General features: G+C 38.6%; 1 protein-coding gene across 1 annotated transcript in view; it reads left to right on the forward strand.

The window, feature by feature from the left end:
- The window catches only part of CFAP54 (cilia and flagella associated protein 54), a 340765-nt gene that overhangs the window by 247949 nt on the left and 75036 nt on the right, over positions 1-17780 (forward strand). Inside the window, exons 51-53 of the mRNA XM_052001234.1 lie at positions 2484-2653; positions 14571-14640; positions 15605-15752. Coding sequence (XP_051857194.1) covers positions 2484-2653; positions 14571-14640; positions 15605-15752 — 388 coding nt within the window. The remainder of the gene's footprint in view (positions 1-2483; positions 2654-14570; positions 14641-15604; positions 15753-17780) is intronic.

The raw sequence follows: 17780 nt of genomic DNA on the forward strand, positions 1-17780 counted from the left end.
AATGATTTTTATTTTTAAAATTTTTGCTTTATTTATTTTAACATTTAAAGAAATTTGAATTCCAAATTCTTTCTTTCCCTCAAGTCCCTCCCCCAACCATAGGGAAAACTAGTAAAATGATATCCATTTATATGTGAAGTCATATAAAACATATTTCCATATTAGCTATCGTTTTTAAAAAGCAAGAAAAATAAAGTTAAATAAAGCATACTTGAAAAAAAGTATGCTTAAATCTGCGATCAGATTTCATCAGTTCTTTCTGGAGGAGGATGGCATTTTTTCATCATATCCTTTTGAAATGTCTTGAATCATTATCTTTATCAGAGCTAAGACTTGCCCAGTTGATCATTGTTACAAAATTAGTGTTACTGTGTACAATGATCTTCTGTTTCTGCTCACTTTACTCTATATCAGTTCATATAAGTCTCCTCAGGTTTTTCTGAAATGTATGTATACATACATTCCATAAGTCACATATCACAACATATTCAGCCACTTTCTAATTGATAGATATCCCTTAAATCTCCAATTCTTTGCCCCCACAAAAAGAGCTACTATAAATATTTTTTGTACAAATATAGCCCTTTTCATTTTTTTCCTTTAATCTTTTTGAGATAATATGTCTAGTAATGGTATGACTGAGTCAAAGGGAATGCAGTTTATAGCCCTTTGGGCATAGTTTCAAATTGTTCTTCAGAATGGTTGGACCAATTCACATCTCCACTAACAGTGCATTAGGGTTTCAATTTTTTTGCATCTCCTTCAACATTTGTCATTTTTCTTTTCAATCATGTTAACCAATATGGTGATATCTCAGAGATTTCTCTAATCAATATTGTGTTAGGAAACTTTTTCACATAACCATTGATAGCATTGATTTCTTTTTCTAAAAATTTCCTATTCATATTCTTTGGTCATTTATCAATTAAGGAATGGCTCTTATTTTTGTAAATTTGACTCAATTCCCTATATATTTGAGAAATGGGGTCTTTATCAGAGATACTTGTAAAAATTCCCTCAATTTCCTATTTTTCTTGTACTTTTGACTGTGTTGATTTTGTTTGGTAAAAACTTTGATTTCATGTAATCAAAATTACATATTTTATTTTCTCTGATGCTATGTCTTGTTTGGTCATAAACTTTTCTCTTATTTGTAGATCTGACAGATACATTTCTCCATGCTCCTCTAATTTATTTATGATACCATTCTTTATGTTTAAACCATTTATTTTGACATTATCTTGATATATGATGCAAGGTATTGATTTATACTTAATTTCTGTCAAATTGCTTTCTGATTTTCTTAGCAATTTTTTTCTAGTTCTATAATTCTTTGGTAGCTTGAAATTGGTATGGCACTGAACAAGTAAATTAATTTAAGTAGAATTGTCATTCATATTATATTGGCTCAGCCCACCCATGGGCAATTAATATTTCCCCAGATTATTTAGATCTGTCTTTATTTGAATGAAAAGTTTTTCTAGTTATGTTTATATACTTACTAGATTTGTCTTGCAGGTATAGTCCCAAGTATTTTATATTGTCTACAATTATTTGAAATGTAATTTTTCTCTCTCTTTCTGCTGGATTTTGGGAGTTTATTCTTTCTAAAATAAAAGATATAGAGCAAAGTTCAGGAGTTTCTATTCATGACTTTCCAGTATGACTACAGCACTAGAAATTATTTGTATTATTGTGCTTTTGTTTCATGTTTCATTCCTAAATTCTCATGTAATGTGCAAAAATATATACTCTTCGATACTGGGGGTTGCTCTATAAAATGGAGGTTTTAGAACTTTGCTGTTGAAAAGCAACCTGGTCTACTTTTTATATTTTTCCTTCTCTGCTGCAAACAAAACAGCAGAACCCCTAATTATTTGTTGGGTAACAAAGTATATTTTATTATTCTTATTTTGCTACTTAGTTGACTCACATTTACAAAAATAACCAAATGGGATTATAGGCAAATAATGAACAAGCTTTCCTTTGCCATTGACTTTCTTCTTTTTCTCAAGTGTAACTTACATGTATTCACTGAGGTAATGTTTATATCTGGGTTATGTAAAATCTGTAAAGTCCTTTTCTACCTCTTCAGCAATGATATTTTCTATCTCTTGTCATTTTTGCAAACTTGCTGGGTTTAGGCAAAACCTTTGAGCTGACCAGTTTCATTCACAGAGCCCTATAAATTAGGAAAAATATTCAGGGAACAGGTTCATAACAAAAACAGAAAATTTAATTCATTTTGATTTTGTTGAATGTTAAGCTCATTTATAAGCAATTGGTCCTTATTTAAATGATTCTGGAATTTAGATGTTGATGCAGTTTTCTTTCCAAAGTCCTTGGCATTGTGGGCTCTTGGTGGGCAATCCCTCATTCCCTTTTCCATTTGTATACTTACAATTATGAACATGATCCATGTTCATAGTTCTTGTCACAGAACTGATGTTTAAATGTTTTTTCTTCCTCCTTTGGTCCTTTAGGGAATTTTACTTACAGAAGCTGAAGAAAAGCTTCTCATGCTGATAGAAAATGCAGAGTCAACCATCCACAAGAGGGTAATTCAGTTTAACCCAGTAGAATTAGAGATCATGATTGAGGTCAAGCTACAGCTAGCCGCAATTGCATTGCAGAGGCAGCAAGCGCCATTCAGGTGAGTGGGCACTGGACCAGATGATAGTTACTTTATTTTAGCTCAGTTGAGCAAACTTTGGAGCATCTACTAAGTGCAAGTACTGAGATTACAAGACAGAAGCAAAGCAGCCCTTGACCTTGAAGAGGGAGATGTAGCAAGATGTAGCAAGTATGAGATAATAAAAGCAGTCAGAGAAGTGATTAAGGTAATCTAGGAGACTTAACAGAGAAGATGTAACCTGAGATGGTTTTGGAAGGAGAGAAGACATGCTCTACGTGAGCAAAGATATAGTGGTATAGGGGTTGGAATGTCAAGTTCAGGGAATGGGTGAATGAGAAGAATGGGAACTATGACTGGAAAGAGAGATTGGATATATTGGATTACTTGCTGTCTCGGGAGAGGGTTGGGGGAAGAGAGGGAAAAAATTTGAAATACAAGGTTTTGCTGGGGTGAATGTTGAAAATTATCCATGTATATGTTTTGAAAATTTTAAAAAATTAATTAAAATAAATTTTTTATAAATAAAATAAATAAATAAAAATAAAATAAGAGATACATAAAATAAAGGGAAAAAATTTAAAAAGAAAGAAAAAATAGGTTAGAGCCAGGCTATGTAAAGCTTTCAATGCTAGGTTGAGGTGGTCATGATAGATTTGTTTTCAATTCTTGGAGTAATAGGGAGCCATTGAAAGCTTTGGAGTAGAGGGGTTGACATGGTCAAATATAATACATAGCTATTGGGTTGAAGAAGGATTTGAAAGGGGGAGAGTCTAGCATCAGGGAAAGGTAAGAGAAAACTGTTACCATAATCTACCTGACAGATGATAAGGATCTGATGGAGGATGAGGTTGTGTGAGGAGAGAAAAGGGAATAGATAAAAGAGATTTTGGAGAGGTAGAATCAATAAGACATGGTAACCATTTGGATATAGGAGGCAAAGAAAAGGAAACGATCCCAGCTAATATCTAAGTTATAAACTTGTTTGGGTAGGGGGATGCTTGGATGAAGTTCTCAAAAGAACTAGGGAAGTTAGAATTCTTTTGTTGACATTTGAGTTTGAGAAGCCAATGGAATATCCAGGGGAAGATGTCAGCAAGTCAACAAGGGCAGGATACACAGAGAAATGAGAGTAGGATGCACAGATCTGATGGTCATCTGCATCGAGAATGGAAATTGAGTCATTATTATTAAAGAGATGATTAATGGACACAGTGGTGACCATCAAGAGACAATATGGTTTCATCAAAAATAGGCCCTGTTACAGTAACTTTATTCCTTTGTTGATAGGGCTATCAAGCTGGTAAATCAAGGGAATGCTATAGATTGTAGTAATATGTTTGCTAAAATATTCATTCAATGAACATTTATTAAGTACCTAGTACATGCTGTGCTAGGGATACAAAAAGAGCCAAGACTGTTAAAAGTCAGCCTCTGTCCTCTAGGAGCTCATGGTCTAATGGGGGAGACAAATAAGCTACAGAGAGGGTAAATAGGAAATAATTAAGAGACAGAAGGTGCTAGAATTAAGAGGGATTGGACTTCAGTTAGGACTTGAAGGAAGTCAGAAAGATCAGTAGAGCAGAGTGCCAAGTGTGAGGAGTGGGGGACAGCGAGAAAGAATGTCCACAGCCAAGAAATGGAGCCAAGGCCAAGGGGCTGGATTGAAGAGTCTGTGGTGGGGAGGGGGAGTAAGGCGTAAAAACATTGGAAAGGTAGGAGGGGGACAGGTTGTGAAGGGTTCTGAATGCCAAACAGAGCATTTTGTATTGGATCCTGGAGGCCATAGGGAGCCACAGGGCTTGTTGAGTAAGAGAGTGATCAGAAAAATTGCCCTTTGGGGAAAATAGCATCTATATAGCACTACTCTGTGTAAAGTGCTTTATAAACATTATTTCACTTGACCCTTACAATCCCATTATTATTTCCATTTTATAGCTGAGGATTCTGGAGCAGAGATTAAATGACTTGCTCAAAGTCAACAGCTAGTAAAAGCTGAGGCTGCATTTGCACTCAGATTTTCCCGACCCCAGACCCAGCACTCTGTCCACTGCACCATCTAGCTGCTGTTATCTGGCTACTTCTTGGATTAAAAAAAACTCTCATAAATATAAGATAGAAGGGGAAACGGTGAGCCAATAGTGTATGAAATAAGACCTCAGAGTTTTAGTTTTGGTGGCTTGCAAGCTGAACCTGGGTCATCACAAAGCTAAGACCTTTAGCATCATTGAGAGCCAACTTTTTCCAGAGTCAAGGGGGAGAATCAATCAAACAACAAACATTAATTCCATATCTATGGTGTTCCAGGCTCTGTCCTAATGCTCATGTATAAAATGAGGCACAGTCCCTGCCCTCAAGGAGCTTACAGTTCACCGAGAGGCTCGTATCCCGCTCAGTTCTTTGTACAGTGATTTAAGAAAGACACCAAGGAGGGTGAAGGCCTTTGGGTTCATGTCATGTAAAGCTCAACTGAAGGAAAAGAGAATTATTTTCCTAGAGAAGACTTGGGGCAATTTCAGTAACCTAGTTCAGGTTCTTAAAAGGGTGCCCTGTGGAAGATGAGAGATCCGGTTATTCTGCCTCAACCCAGAAGTGAGAGTCTTGGTAGACTATGCAAAGAAGCACATTTACGCTTATTATGAGGGAAAACTAGCTAGCTTTTGACCAGTAGAATGGGACTCCCCCATGGGCCAAAAGGCCACGTGTCAGGATGATCATGGTAGGAATTCTCCTTCAGACACTGGTTGGACTAAGGTCCCTGAGGTCCCTTCCAAGGCCGAGATCCTGGATTCTGTGATAAGGTGGCCTTCATTCCAATGTGGTCAGGAAGGAAGCATCCTTGAAAACCCTCCCAAAGTGACGCAGGCCCTCGGCTCCTGGCTCAGGGTCTCCAGAAGCACTCAGATTCTCTGGCCCAGCGGAGGCCCCAGATCATGGGCCTCCTGGTGACCCTCAGTCCTTTGAATAACCGCAATCCCCTTATACTGCCTCTGACTCCCCAAGAAATGGAAACTGAATCTCAGATCTGGCAAGTCATTTCAACTAATTTTAAAGTATTCTCTTTCCTCCCTAATTTCTAAAATAACTTAAATTTTACATCTGTATGGAAGTTCCAGGGTCCCCAAAGCCCACTAAATTTATAATATCAGGGGGTTTACTAAATATGTCTAAATTTAAAGGGACAGCTGTTAAATCCTAGTAACTGGTTTATTAGAGCATATTGCTGGCAGATTTCTTCCTCTTCTATAAAGAACACACAAGTTAATTTGAACTTTGCTTTTTTTTTTTTTTTAGTGCTAGGTAAAATTAGGAATAACTTATTTGCTTACCTCAAAACAGCACATGTGAATTTTTTTTTTTACCAATTATATCTAAATGATAATTTAAAAAAAGTATTCCAAAAATGTAACAGCTTCTGAACTTATATACTAAACCTCTTAAGGGAAAGAGAGGATTGGGGATGATTGCAGATGGCTGAGTCAGTGATGCTGTTGCAGCTGGTGGTGTCAAATCCTGACAAGGTTATTATTTCTTCTCCCTTCTCCCCTTAATTCCATGATATTGTTTTTGTTATATTTAAAGTTGTCAAAGTACATTCTCCAGAGGCCCCTACATGATCTCGACTGGCACTTTTAGCAAAGTAATGAGGTTCTAAAACCGTCTTAGTGGGATGGCTCCCTGATATTGCTGGGACAGTGGATTTGGAGAGCAGCCCATTCTTCACTGTGTCAGCTAATGAGAAATAGACCCCTACCCTGGAATTAGAGCTCATTTGGAAATTTGCTTTTGGGGAGTATGCATAATAAGCTAATCATGATGTTATATAGTAGGTGAAATTGATTAAGCTTATTTTATTTAGTTCTCTAGTGATATGATTCTTACAATAATATATATGAATTTTTTCAAGATGCTCTTCTATATCTACTTTCAGAGTAGACTTATATTTTTGTCTGTTGGAAAATGTAACATTACAAGGAAAAGTTCGCCATTTGAGAAATCTCTCTTCAGAAAAGGTTTCAGGTTCAGTCCCAGAAGCAACAAGGCCTTTAAGGCTGGGTCCCAGGAGGAGGGAAGGGGCAATAGAAGTCAGCTCTGAATACATGGGCAGTGCAAGCTTGAGCCCCAGCCTAGGGAAACAGGGCAATGGCAAAGACAGACCCACTCTGCAGGTCTTTGCTTACCATACTTTGGAAGTGATCAGCTCCTAGTGTTCATTGTACAGTACTTCCCTAGGGAGGACTTGGTGGTGGTCTTGTGGGGAGGGGACTGGCTTTCCTGGAAATGGGAGCAGGTTAAAGTGTCTGACTGATCTCCACAGAAGAGAGCGCCTCTAATAGGGAAAATATTAGTTATCACCCTACCCTTGAGAATCCTGGGGAGGGAAAGCTGCTGGTGGCTGGTGGGATGTAGATATTCAATTAATGCTCTTTAATCCCTAAGATCATAATAGGGTAAAATCATTAAGTAACAGAATGTCTTCTAGAACAATGGTTCTCAAACTTTTGTTCTTAGTAGTTTTATATTATTAATAAATGTAAAAAACATTATATATAAATGTTATATAGAAATAGAAAAGGTATTGGCTATGACATTATAAATCTATTATTTATAATTTATTTAATTTACAAGTAAATTAAATTGAACGTGCTATATTGAGCTGCAAAACCCTCAGAGATTGTGCAGTCATAATTATAGGATTGCAAATCTAGAACCTTTTCAAACCCCTCTGCCCCTTTTTTGCAGATAAAGAAACTTAGGCCCAGATAAATGAAGTGACTTGCCTAATATTACACAGCCAGGAGGTGTCAGATGTGGGAATGGAATGCATGCCATAAATCTTGACTTGTAAAGGATTTTGACAATCACCTAATCCTACTTCTAATTCTAGAGGAGGGAACTTGGGCACAGAGGGGTCTAGTCTGTGGTAAGAAGATCCTGAAACTCAACGTTGATGGAAGATAGACCTATATCTTTTTCATTCCATGCTCACCCTTTGGGCAAAAGACAAGCCATGGGAACTGAAGGGTGCCCAACAGTTCCATGATGGCCTTTCCTTTTAGTGCCAGTTTGAGAGAAAAGACAGAAAGAAATGTCTGCTCCCATGGCTGTGAAATAGACAGTTGTAGAGTAAACTGAAGCTGATTTACGGCTTTTAACAGATATTTCAGGAGGATTTGCTCCTGAAGCAAGTTTCTCTAATGGAAGTCAAAGTTTCAGGTTTAGTGACTTTGGGGGCACAATTCTAAATTTCTTCCCAGAATGGCTTGATCATGGCCCTACTCAGAGCGCATCCATATTCCCCTCAGCAGTTGCCATTTTCCTCTATCTTCCTTGCCAATGTGAAAGATAATAAGCAGACTCAGAATTGCTTTAACTTATGTTTCTTTATTTCTTTAATTTTATGAATAATTTGAATGGTTTTTTTTGGTAAGTTTATTCAAGCTTTCTATTTTCATGAAAAGCCTGCTGACAATAATTCTATATAATTATAGTCAATCAAGAGATGGAAAAAAAAATAGGGAAAAATCAAGAAACAAACGAAACAGTAATAGTACACCAATCTGAAAAGTTCTAGAGAACTGACATAAGTCTAGAATAGGTGGATTCAAATATTATGCAAACATATTCTTATCATTCTCATTTCAAATACCTGGAAACAGCCTTTGGGAAAACGTCCTGAAAATCAGGTGTTCTTATTTTCTTGGATGTCACTTGGTTTTTGGGGGAGACCTTCTGACAGGAGGGAGTTTTTCTTCCATGAACTTTCCCCCTCATTATCTTCTGTTTGGGCACTGCTGAGAGTGTTGGACAGTCATTTTCTCACAAGAATGCTAGCTTGACATTTTATAATGCTGTTAATAAAATAATGTGTCAAGGAAATTGACAGGAAGAGTGAGCTGCATGGATATTTTTATGAAGAAACTGACCATTTTGGCTGTGAATGTTAATCAGAAAAAAAAAATGTGATCACAGTTATTCAAATTGCACTGCCACCTCCTCCCGGGCCCCATTTCCTTCATCAAACACCAGGGCTGCTTTCTCCTGGCTTTGACGTGTGGCACTCAAATTGCAAATTTCTTAGAGGCTTCATCTGCATTTTACTTTGTGGGAAATTGAAGCGTTTTCTGAAGGGTCTTTAGAAATAGCCCCATCCCCAATTCGTAGATAGAGAGGCAACAGGATGAAGTAGATTCAAGATTTGGGGCTTCAAAGCTGGGAAGTTTAGGTTCTGAGTTCAAAACCTGCTTCTTGCTGTTCTGACTCTGGGCAAGTCAATTAGCCTCTTAGTGGCCCAAGCACTGGCTCACCAAAAACTATTAGTTGTAAGGTCTAAGAAAACATTAATAGAAGAAGTTACCTCACCTGGCATTCTCTGTGCTAATTACAAGTCGATTCCCTATTTTGTGCTTACATACATATACTCACAAATACACAAATAATGTCTGTCTGTATGTGTGTTTTTGGAGAGAGACAGAGACAGACAGACTGACAGAGAGACAGAGAGAGAGAGAGGGAGGGAAGGAGAAACAGAGAGAGAGAGAGAGAGAGAGAGAGAGAGAGAGAGAGAGAGAGAGAGAGAGAGAGAGAAGAAAAGGGGAGAGGGGAGAGAGAGAAGATATAGACAGAGAGAGATACAGAGAGAGAGAGACAGAGACAGAGACAGAGAGAGAGACAGAGATACAGAGACAGAGAGAGAGAGACAGAGAGAGAGAAGAAAAGAAAGGAGAAGATAAGAGAAGGGAGGAAGGGAGAATAGGAGTGAGGAAGGGAGAGATGATAGAGAGACAGAGAGAGAGAGAGAAGAAAGAAAGAGAGAGAGAAGAAAAGAGGAGAGAGGGAAGAGGGGAGAGGAGAGAGAGAGAGAGAGGAGACAGAGACAGAAACAGAGACAGAGAAAGAAGAGAAGAAAAGAAAGGAGAAGATAAGAGAAGGGAGGAAGGGAGAATAGGAGTGAGGAAGGGAGAGATGATAGAGAAACAGAGAAAGAGAGACAGAGAGAACACACAGAGAGAGAGACAGAGACATTTAGACAGAGAGAGGGAGGGGGAGAGAGAAGAGAAGAGCGGGAGGGAGAGGAGAGGAGGTATGAGGGCTGTTTGATAAGGGGATGAGTAGAGTGATTCATGTAACAGGGATATATAGCTAAATTTGGCATGCTCCATTCCCTGTCTCAGTGAGACTGGATTTTTACTTTTATGGATATTTGTGGACAGCCACATCTGGGGAGTCATTCCGTCTCATCTTCAAGAAGGATGTTGGGCTTGGAATTAAATCTATCCATCAGATATTTTCAATCTGGTGATACAGTTCTTATTTAGGATTCAGGATAAAATCCTCATTTCCTGGTAACTGGTGGTGAGGGGAGATAGCTCCCCCCGCCCCAGATATGGAGAGAAAGAAACGGCTTAAACTCAGTGTAGCTTTCCTTCCTCCCAAACACTTATTACACAAAAGACAATCACAGATAATGAACAAACCCATTTATCAAAGTAAACATTACACAGTAATGGGGAAGTCTTACAGATTAGTTTAAGCAATAGAATAAAGGAAGTTTTGTGGTCCAGGAGCCAGAATGAAATCTCAGCTCACCCAGGAAAAGAATGATTTCTTCATCTAAATCAAAGGCTTTTATCAATCTCTGGGCATGCAGGTGACAGGAATCAGGAAATATTTGGATGCCAGCAATCTCCTACATGGTTGTGGCTTTAGGGGCTTCTTCCTCCATTCCGTGTTCTCATCTTGTTTCTCATTGTCCTAACTCCCTCTCCTCCTCTGCTTCTCTCTCTCTCCTTTTCTCTCGACTTCTCTTTCTCTCTTTGTCTGTTTTTCTATCTCTGTCCCCTTTTCTCTCTTTCTGTGTCTGTCTTTTTTCTCTGTGTCTGTCTGTCTCTCCTTACGGTGTCTCCAAATATTAAATGGGTTACCACTGCACTATATGTGTGTGTGAGTATATTTGTATTTATGTGTGTCTATATGGATATACAGACAAGTGTGTCTATATGTATGTGAATACATGTTCAATATAGTTGTGTATATATATAGCCATACATGTGGAATACAGACATACTTTTATTTACGTGTGCATAAATATATATGTATACACAGTGCTAAGTCGAATTTAATCAATAAATCGTAAGTCCCCACTATGCTCCAGGTAATGCACTAAATGCTAGGGTACAGTTAATTAACAGGAAGACAGTTCCTGCCCACAAAGAGCTTATGGTCTGATGGAAGGAGACAACAGACAAAAGAAGCAGATAGGGAGGGGGAGATACCAGGTGGACCCTGTCCGGAGTGGGAGAGAGGGAGACGGGAGACATAGTGATCCCAGACAGAGCAATCAGTATAAGTTGCTAGGGATGCACAAAAATGTAAAAAGAAAGATAGTCCCTGTCCTCAAAGAGCTAATTGTGGAAGATAACATGAAAGAGAGCAAGGGGAGGTAAGGGGAAAGATCCCCAGATGGGGACTAGATAGTCAGGTTTGAAGAAATGCAGAAAGAAAGTCAGAAACTCGTCTCAGAGAGGGATGAAGGCTGGGTTTTCTCCTCAAAATTGGTGAGTTCTGGGAGGAATGCACTTTGGAAAGAAAAGGGCTGGGGGCTGTCCCAGGAGGAGGAGGTGCTGAGATATGGGGGGAAGCCTGTGGAGTGAGACTCAGAGCTAGGGGAAACATCATTCAGGTACTGAATCCCACGGCTTCGAGAGAGAATCTTGCCCCTTACATTACCTCACTGAGTCACCGGCCACAGCCCACTGGGCAGCCCCCTCCCCAACCCCATCACCCCATCCGGTGATCCTGCAATCTGAATTCTGAGGCTACAGGGTTTAGAACAAGAGTGACATCATCTGCTCTCCCCTGGAGCCCATGAGTCCTTCCTGAGAGCTTCTGATGGAAACAGTCATTCATCGAGGAGATGCTCAGAAAGTAAGAGGCGAAATGGAAGGCAGAGCTGGTGGCAGAGACATTGCATGAAACAATTGTGCCAAATCAAAGCGAAACATCCTCAAAGGGGGATGATGGAAATTTCCAAGCCCCAAATGTCAAGTTGATATCTTCATTTTAGATCTAGAATGGGCAATTCAGAGACTGATTGGACTGGGGGACCTCTAAAGCCCCTTTCAGCTTAGAAAGGTTATGCTTCCGAGGCTCAAGGCTGGATCACATTTATCTGGGTGACCCTGGGAGAGTACCTTAATTCTTTGAGCTTCCATTCCCTCGTCTCTAAAATGGAGATAATAACACCCACTTCAGAGTGGTTGTGAGTGGCAAATGAAATGGAACACTTTGAGAACTATAAAGTGCTACATGAAATTAAAGGATTAATAGCTTGTCTGCTCTTGAGTTCTGAGAAATATGTATTATGACAAAAGGCTTAGATAATAACTGAGATTGGTGTTCTTTGAATATTTTCCCCATCAGAATCCCATTTGTCTTCAAGATTTCTTAAGGGATTCTCTGAAAGAAAATATGGACATGGAAAAAATATATACACACATTTTATGTATATGTATATATATACTCATATACCCACATTTGTTATACATGCACACATATAAGTACATATGTATATATGTATATATACAAATATAAGAAGTATGTGTATATATACATGTATATTTCATCATATATGTATATTTCTTACACATATTTTCATATTATCATAATTACATTATATTACTTATAATTACAATTAAAGATATAGGTGTCTTTAATTGTGTAATACCCCAGAGATCTGTGGATCTGTGCTTGATATTGTGGCTGTTTAACACATTTATTGATGGCTTAGATAAAGTCAAAAAAAGATATACTTGTGTGATTTGCAGATCAGTGAGAGAGATAGCTAACACATTGAATAACAAAGTTGTATTAATTGTGTGTGTGTGTGTGTGTGTGTGTGTGTGTGTGTGTGTGAAGGCAATTGGAGTTAAATGACTTGCTCAGGGTCACACAGCTAGTAAGTATCTGAGGCTGGATTTGAATTCTGATCCTCCTGACTCCAGGGCTGGTTCTCCATCCACTGTGTCACCTCATTACCCTCTTCTGAGATGATCTTGACAGGCTAAAACACTGGATTGAATCTAATTTTGTAGTATTTTATTGCACTAAAATAGTGCACTGTTGCACAGACTTGAGAAGTCAAGTTCACAGATATAAGAAAAATAAATATATTGTAATAATGTATTAATAAAACTAAATAAATATAAATATAACAAATCTATAAGCATTTATTAGATGCTTGTGATGAGATAGCATGGTGTTGGGAGATTAAAGAGCTGGACTTAAAATTAGGAGGACCTAATTTAAGTTCTGCCTTTGATACATACTGAATAGTGATCTTTGTCAAGCTTCTTGATCTCTCAGTGGTCCAGGTATCTAAGCATTGGGAGAAGGAGCTTCCTCAGCCAGAACTTCTCAGTACCAACAAAAGAGCTGAGCTTCACGCAACCATGGGCTGCCTTCAGAGAAGTATCAGAACCGGGACCATGGAAATGATGGGATGATACTATACTTTGCCTTGGTCAGACTCAATTGAAATATTGATTTTAGTTCTGAGTGCTACAATAAAGTGAAGATATAGATTTATCTGGAGAAACCCAGAATGGGTTCAACTCCAATCCATATGAAGACCATGAAAGCTGCCATCTTTCCATTCACCAAACTTTTGCTCTGAAGGCAGCCCATGATTGCATGAAGGTGTTTTTGCTTGTTTGGCTTGTTTAGCTACCATATAATACTATGGACTCATACATTAAAAATTAAGATTTTTTTCTGATGAATTACTTTCCATGTTTTTTTTTACTCTCTGTCTCTGTCTCTCTGTGTCTCTCCTATGTTTCTGCTGTCTGTCTCTGTCTCTTATGTTTTTTCTGTCTCTGTTCCCATCTGTCTGGCTCCTTGATCTTTCCATCTCACAATTTTTCTTTTCTCACCTCCACTCTAGTTCAGGTCTCCACCACTTTGCACCTAAACTGCTATAATATTCTTTAAGTCAGTGTTCCTATTTCCAGCTCCTCCCCTTTTTAATCCATCCTCTGTATCTACCAAAATAACCTCCCCAAGTTACAGTTCACTCGCCCAAACAAAGCCTTCAATGCTCCCGGGTCATTTGTGGAGGGGTCATACATACAACCCACAACCCAGATTAGAGTGTAGTTCCTAATAAAGTGTTGCTTTATTCGTTAAAAAAGATGTGCACAAATGCGATTTTCTTAGGTGATGTATGGCTTTGGGAAACCTTGCGTATGTTTTGGTGGTCATTTCTATTTCTATTTGAGCTTGACACTACTGGTCTGTAGGATAAAGTGTGTCCTGACATTATGACTTAACACAATGTGGCTTTTATCTAGCCTTATTCTATTCTCCCCCTCTGGAATATATTAGGGTATTAGACTTCTGCCAAATTGGACTAAGGACCTCTCCCATTAAATCAGTATCTCCTCTTCCACCAACAAATAGCCACCCAACTTATTCCCGTGTGGCAGAATTAAGGGCCAAATCAAGACTGGATGCCAGGAAAAGATTTGTTGACTTTTAGAGCTTTACAGGAGTGGAAAGGGCTATCTCAAAGAGTGATGGTTTTTTTTTTTTTTTAACTAAAGGCCTTTCTTTCAGCCTTTTGTCAGATATGTTGCAATGATGATTCTTGTTCCGGTCTTGGGTTGGGGTAGATGTTCTGATAGGTCCGTTTCACCTGTGGGATTTTGTGAATAAATTCACATCTGTCTTAGCTTTCCTTAGTCCAAAGGTATGCTATGGTCCTCAGTATAAAAAAAACCCAAAGTAGAAGAATACCCTAAACATACGTATTTTCATAATTAGAATATTTATAGTAACTATAATCATGATACCATAAGCCCAAATGTGACAACCAAAGCCCAAATCTATTAATAGCAATAATAACCATAAAATAATTTGTTTTTGTTTCCCTCTCTAGCACTTCAATAGCTTTTACTGCAATTAAAAGTCTTCAGAATGCAGAAATTTTTCGAAAGACAAAAGAAGAAGTATGTATTTTTTATCTCTAAAGTACGTAATATGAAATTATCAAGGTATAGGCTTTTCTATTTGCACGTTGGAATCACCAGTTTATTTAAGTGATGCATCCCTACCTGTAGGAATACTCCCTTTTCTGATACTGAGTATGATTCCTTCACTCTGAGCAGACAAGATAATCTTTTCTATCAGTCTCTTTCACCAGCCTGTTTTCTATCAATGTATTTGTGTGTCTCCCCTGCCCACCTCAAAAAATCTCACCATACCCAAATCTTGATGAAACAGGTTAATTATTGGCTATCAGGGAAATCTTGGCAAAAGTGTTTCACCTGATTGTTAGACTGCATAGGATAAAGGGAGTAAATCTATTCTCCTTTTGAAAGTGAATTCATGTCTTGCTTAGGGAGCTATCTAGGAGCTTTTTTTTTTTTTGAGCCTATAATCATTTATAATGTCTACTATATGCTAGACACTATGCTAATTACTGGGGATACAAAGAAAGCCAAAGATCATCCCCTGACTTCAAGGTGCTCACAAGGTAATGGGGAAAAACATGTAAATAGTTGTGCACTAATACAATACAGAGAAGGCATTGAGATTTTGATCTAGGAGCATATGATCTACCAAGGAGATAACCATCAAAGTTAGGGAAATAGTTTTGCCAGGACTTCCCAAATACTCAATAATAAATATATTTCACCCAAATGTTAAGATTTTAGATCTGAAATTGGAAGAGACTCCAGGAGCCTTTTAGTTTAATCCCTTATTTAACGATTCCATGATCACACTGCTAGAAAGTGGCAGTTCAAAATTACTTATAACAGACCCTTTGGTCAATGCTGTTTGATGTTTGTTTGCATCTCCCACATTTCAATTCATTGCTTCAAAATATGGTATCAGAATCAGCCTCTTAGGCGGAGGTTGTGATGGATCCAGGAGTGGAACAAGGCTCTCACTGTCTCTTCCCTGCTTTAGGTTTATAAGTGCCAGGATGAACTTGATGCCCTGGAGCCTCTTGGGATGACGGCCCGAGAACATCTGAACATCCACCTGTGGCTGAGGTGCCGTCTGGCCTTGCTGAGGGCCTCTGTGGCACATATCCGCGGCATGGGGGTCATGAAAGGTACCCATAAATGCCCTTACTGGGGAGGATGTTTGGGCCTGAGTGATACAGATCTCTTATGGCTATAGTGTTTTCACTGGGACATACTTTAGGGTAACATTTAGATTTGGCAGTTCCTGAGCTTGCGCTGGATTGGGAATTCAAGTATGGGTTCTAATGTAGTTTCTGACTGACAGTTCATATAACCTAATAAAGGAGAGAGGGAGGGAGAGAAGGAAAAAAGGGAGGAAGGCAGCAAGCATTTTTATTAAGCACCTATTCTGTGTCAAGCATTCTGATAAACACTTTACAAATATCATCTCATTTGTTCCTCTAATAACCCAGGGGCACAGGGGATTCTATTCCTATTTTATAGTTGAGGAAAGTGATGCAGGTAAAAGTTAAATGAATGGTACAAAGTCACACAACTAGTAAAAGTCTGACTATTTAAACTCAAGTGTTCTTGACTCCAGACACTCCTTCCCTATGCACTGGGAAAATCTCAGTCTCCTCCTCTTTAAGTAGAATGGTATCACATGAGTGATTCTGTTTCCATTCTTTCAGGACCAAGCCTGTCAAATTGTATCCCTTCTGGGATGGAAAGAATGGAACTTCTGGGGTGGAAAGAGTTAGGGGAGGGGGTTTCCTCTGCCATTGGTTTGACACAACTAGTCATGTTCCCCCGTTTTCTAAGGCTCAGGAACTAGCACCTGAGTTCCATTTAATCATTCTACATTGGAGAAGCTTTTACAAATGGATATTTACTTCTCTTTTTTTTTAAATTAAAGCTTTTTATTTTTCAAAACATGCATGATTAATTCTTCAACATTGACCCTTGCAAAATTTTATGTTCCAATTTTCCCTCTCTTTCCCCCACCTCCTCCCCTAGATGACAAATCCAATATATGTATACCTATTTATACAATTATCTTGCTGCACAAAAAAAATCAAATCAGACCAGAAAAAAATGAGAAAGAAAATAAAATGCAAGCAAACAACAACAAAAAAAGTGAAAATGATCCAAACTCAGTTCCCACAGTCTTCTCTCTGGGTGTAGACGGCTCTCTCCACCTTGTGATCACTGAACTGGTCTGAATCATGTCATTGTTGAAGAGAACCATGTCCATCAGAGTTGATCTGAATATTTACTTCAAAAATGCAGCAAGAATAAACCTACAAACACTGCCCACATCTTGGAGTTTACTATTACTCTATATCAGTGGTCCTCAAACTTTTGTTCTCAATATCTTTATCCTACTAAAAATGATGGAGGATCTGTCCAAAGAGTTTTTGTTTATGTGGGTTATAGTTATAGATATTGATCACATTAAAAATAAAAACCAATTATGAATTTGTAGACTCTGAAAGGATTTCAGAGATTCGAGGATGCTCTGGACCAGACTTTGAGAACCACTGCTCTATACCAACTAGAAGGGGAGGAACAGGATGAGGGTCACAGCTTGACTCAGTTCCTATATAGCATTGATCAAGACCAAAGCCCACAATATGGCTTCCGTTGAGTTAGAGTCCCAGGACCTTTAATCCTCAGGTCAGTGCTATTGGGCTGGCTGCAATATCTGGCCTCCATCCTCAACTCTAGTCCCTGCTGTTAGAATGAGAAAAAAAACTGAAGGAATGAGGTCAAAGAGATCTCATCAAAGAGCCATATTCTTTGGGAAGAGCAGGAGGACCTAAGGCCCTCCTCCCTTATCACTGGGAGGAAAGTCTTGGACATAAAAGGTCATGGATGGTTTTAAATATAACTAGGCAGCCAACACAACAAAAACAATACAGCTCCCACCAAGATGGCAGACAACCATAGAATGTCCATATGCAGTCTTTCTCAAAAGCAACCATCTAGCATCTTTCAGATGGATCGTGCCTTCTTAGCTGGCCTGGACATATACTAAACCCTCATTACCACAATATTTGAACTGCTTTGAGATCTTTGTGCAGATCAAATAAATTAATGTATGTCAGGAGCTCCAGCCCTCTCAGATCCAAAGATGTAGCCTGGGGAAAAAGAAATGGAGTATTATAAATAAAAAA

This window comes from Antechinus flavipes, chromosome 5 (genome assembly GCF_016432865.1).
Source record: "Antechinus flavipes isolate AdamAnt ecotype Samford, QLD, Australia chromosome 5, AdamAnt_v2, whole genome shotgun sequence".
NCBI classification, from domain to species: Eukaryota; Metazoa; Chordata; class Mammalia; order Dasyuromorphia; family Dasyuridae; genus Antechinus; species Antechinus flavipes.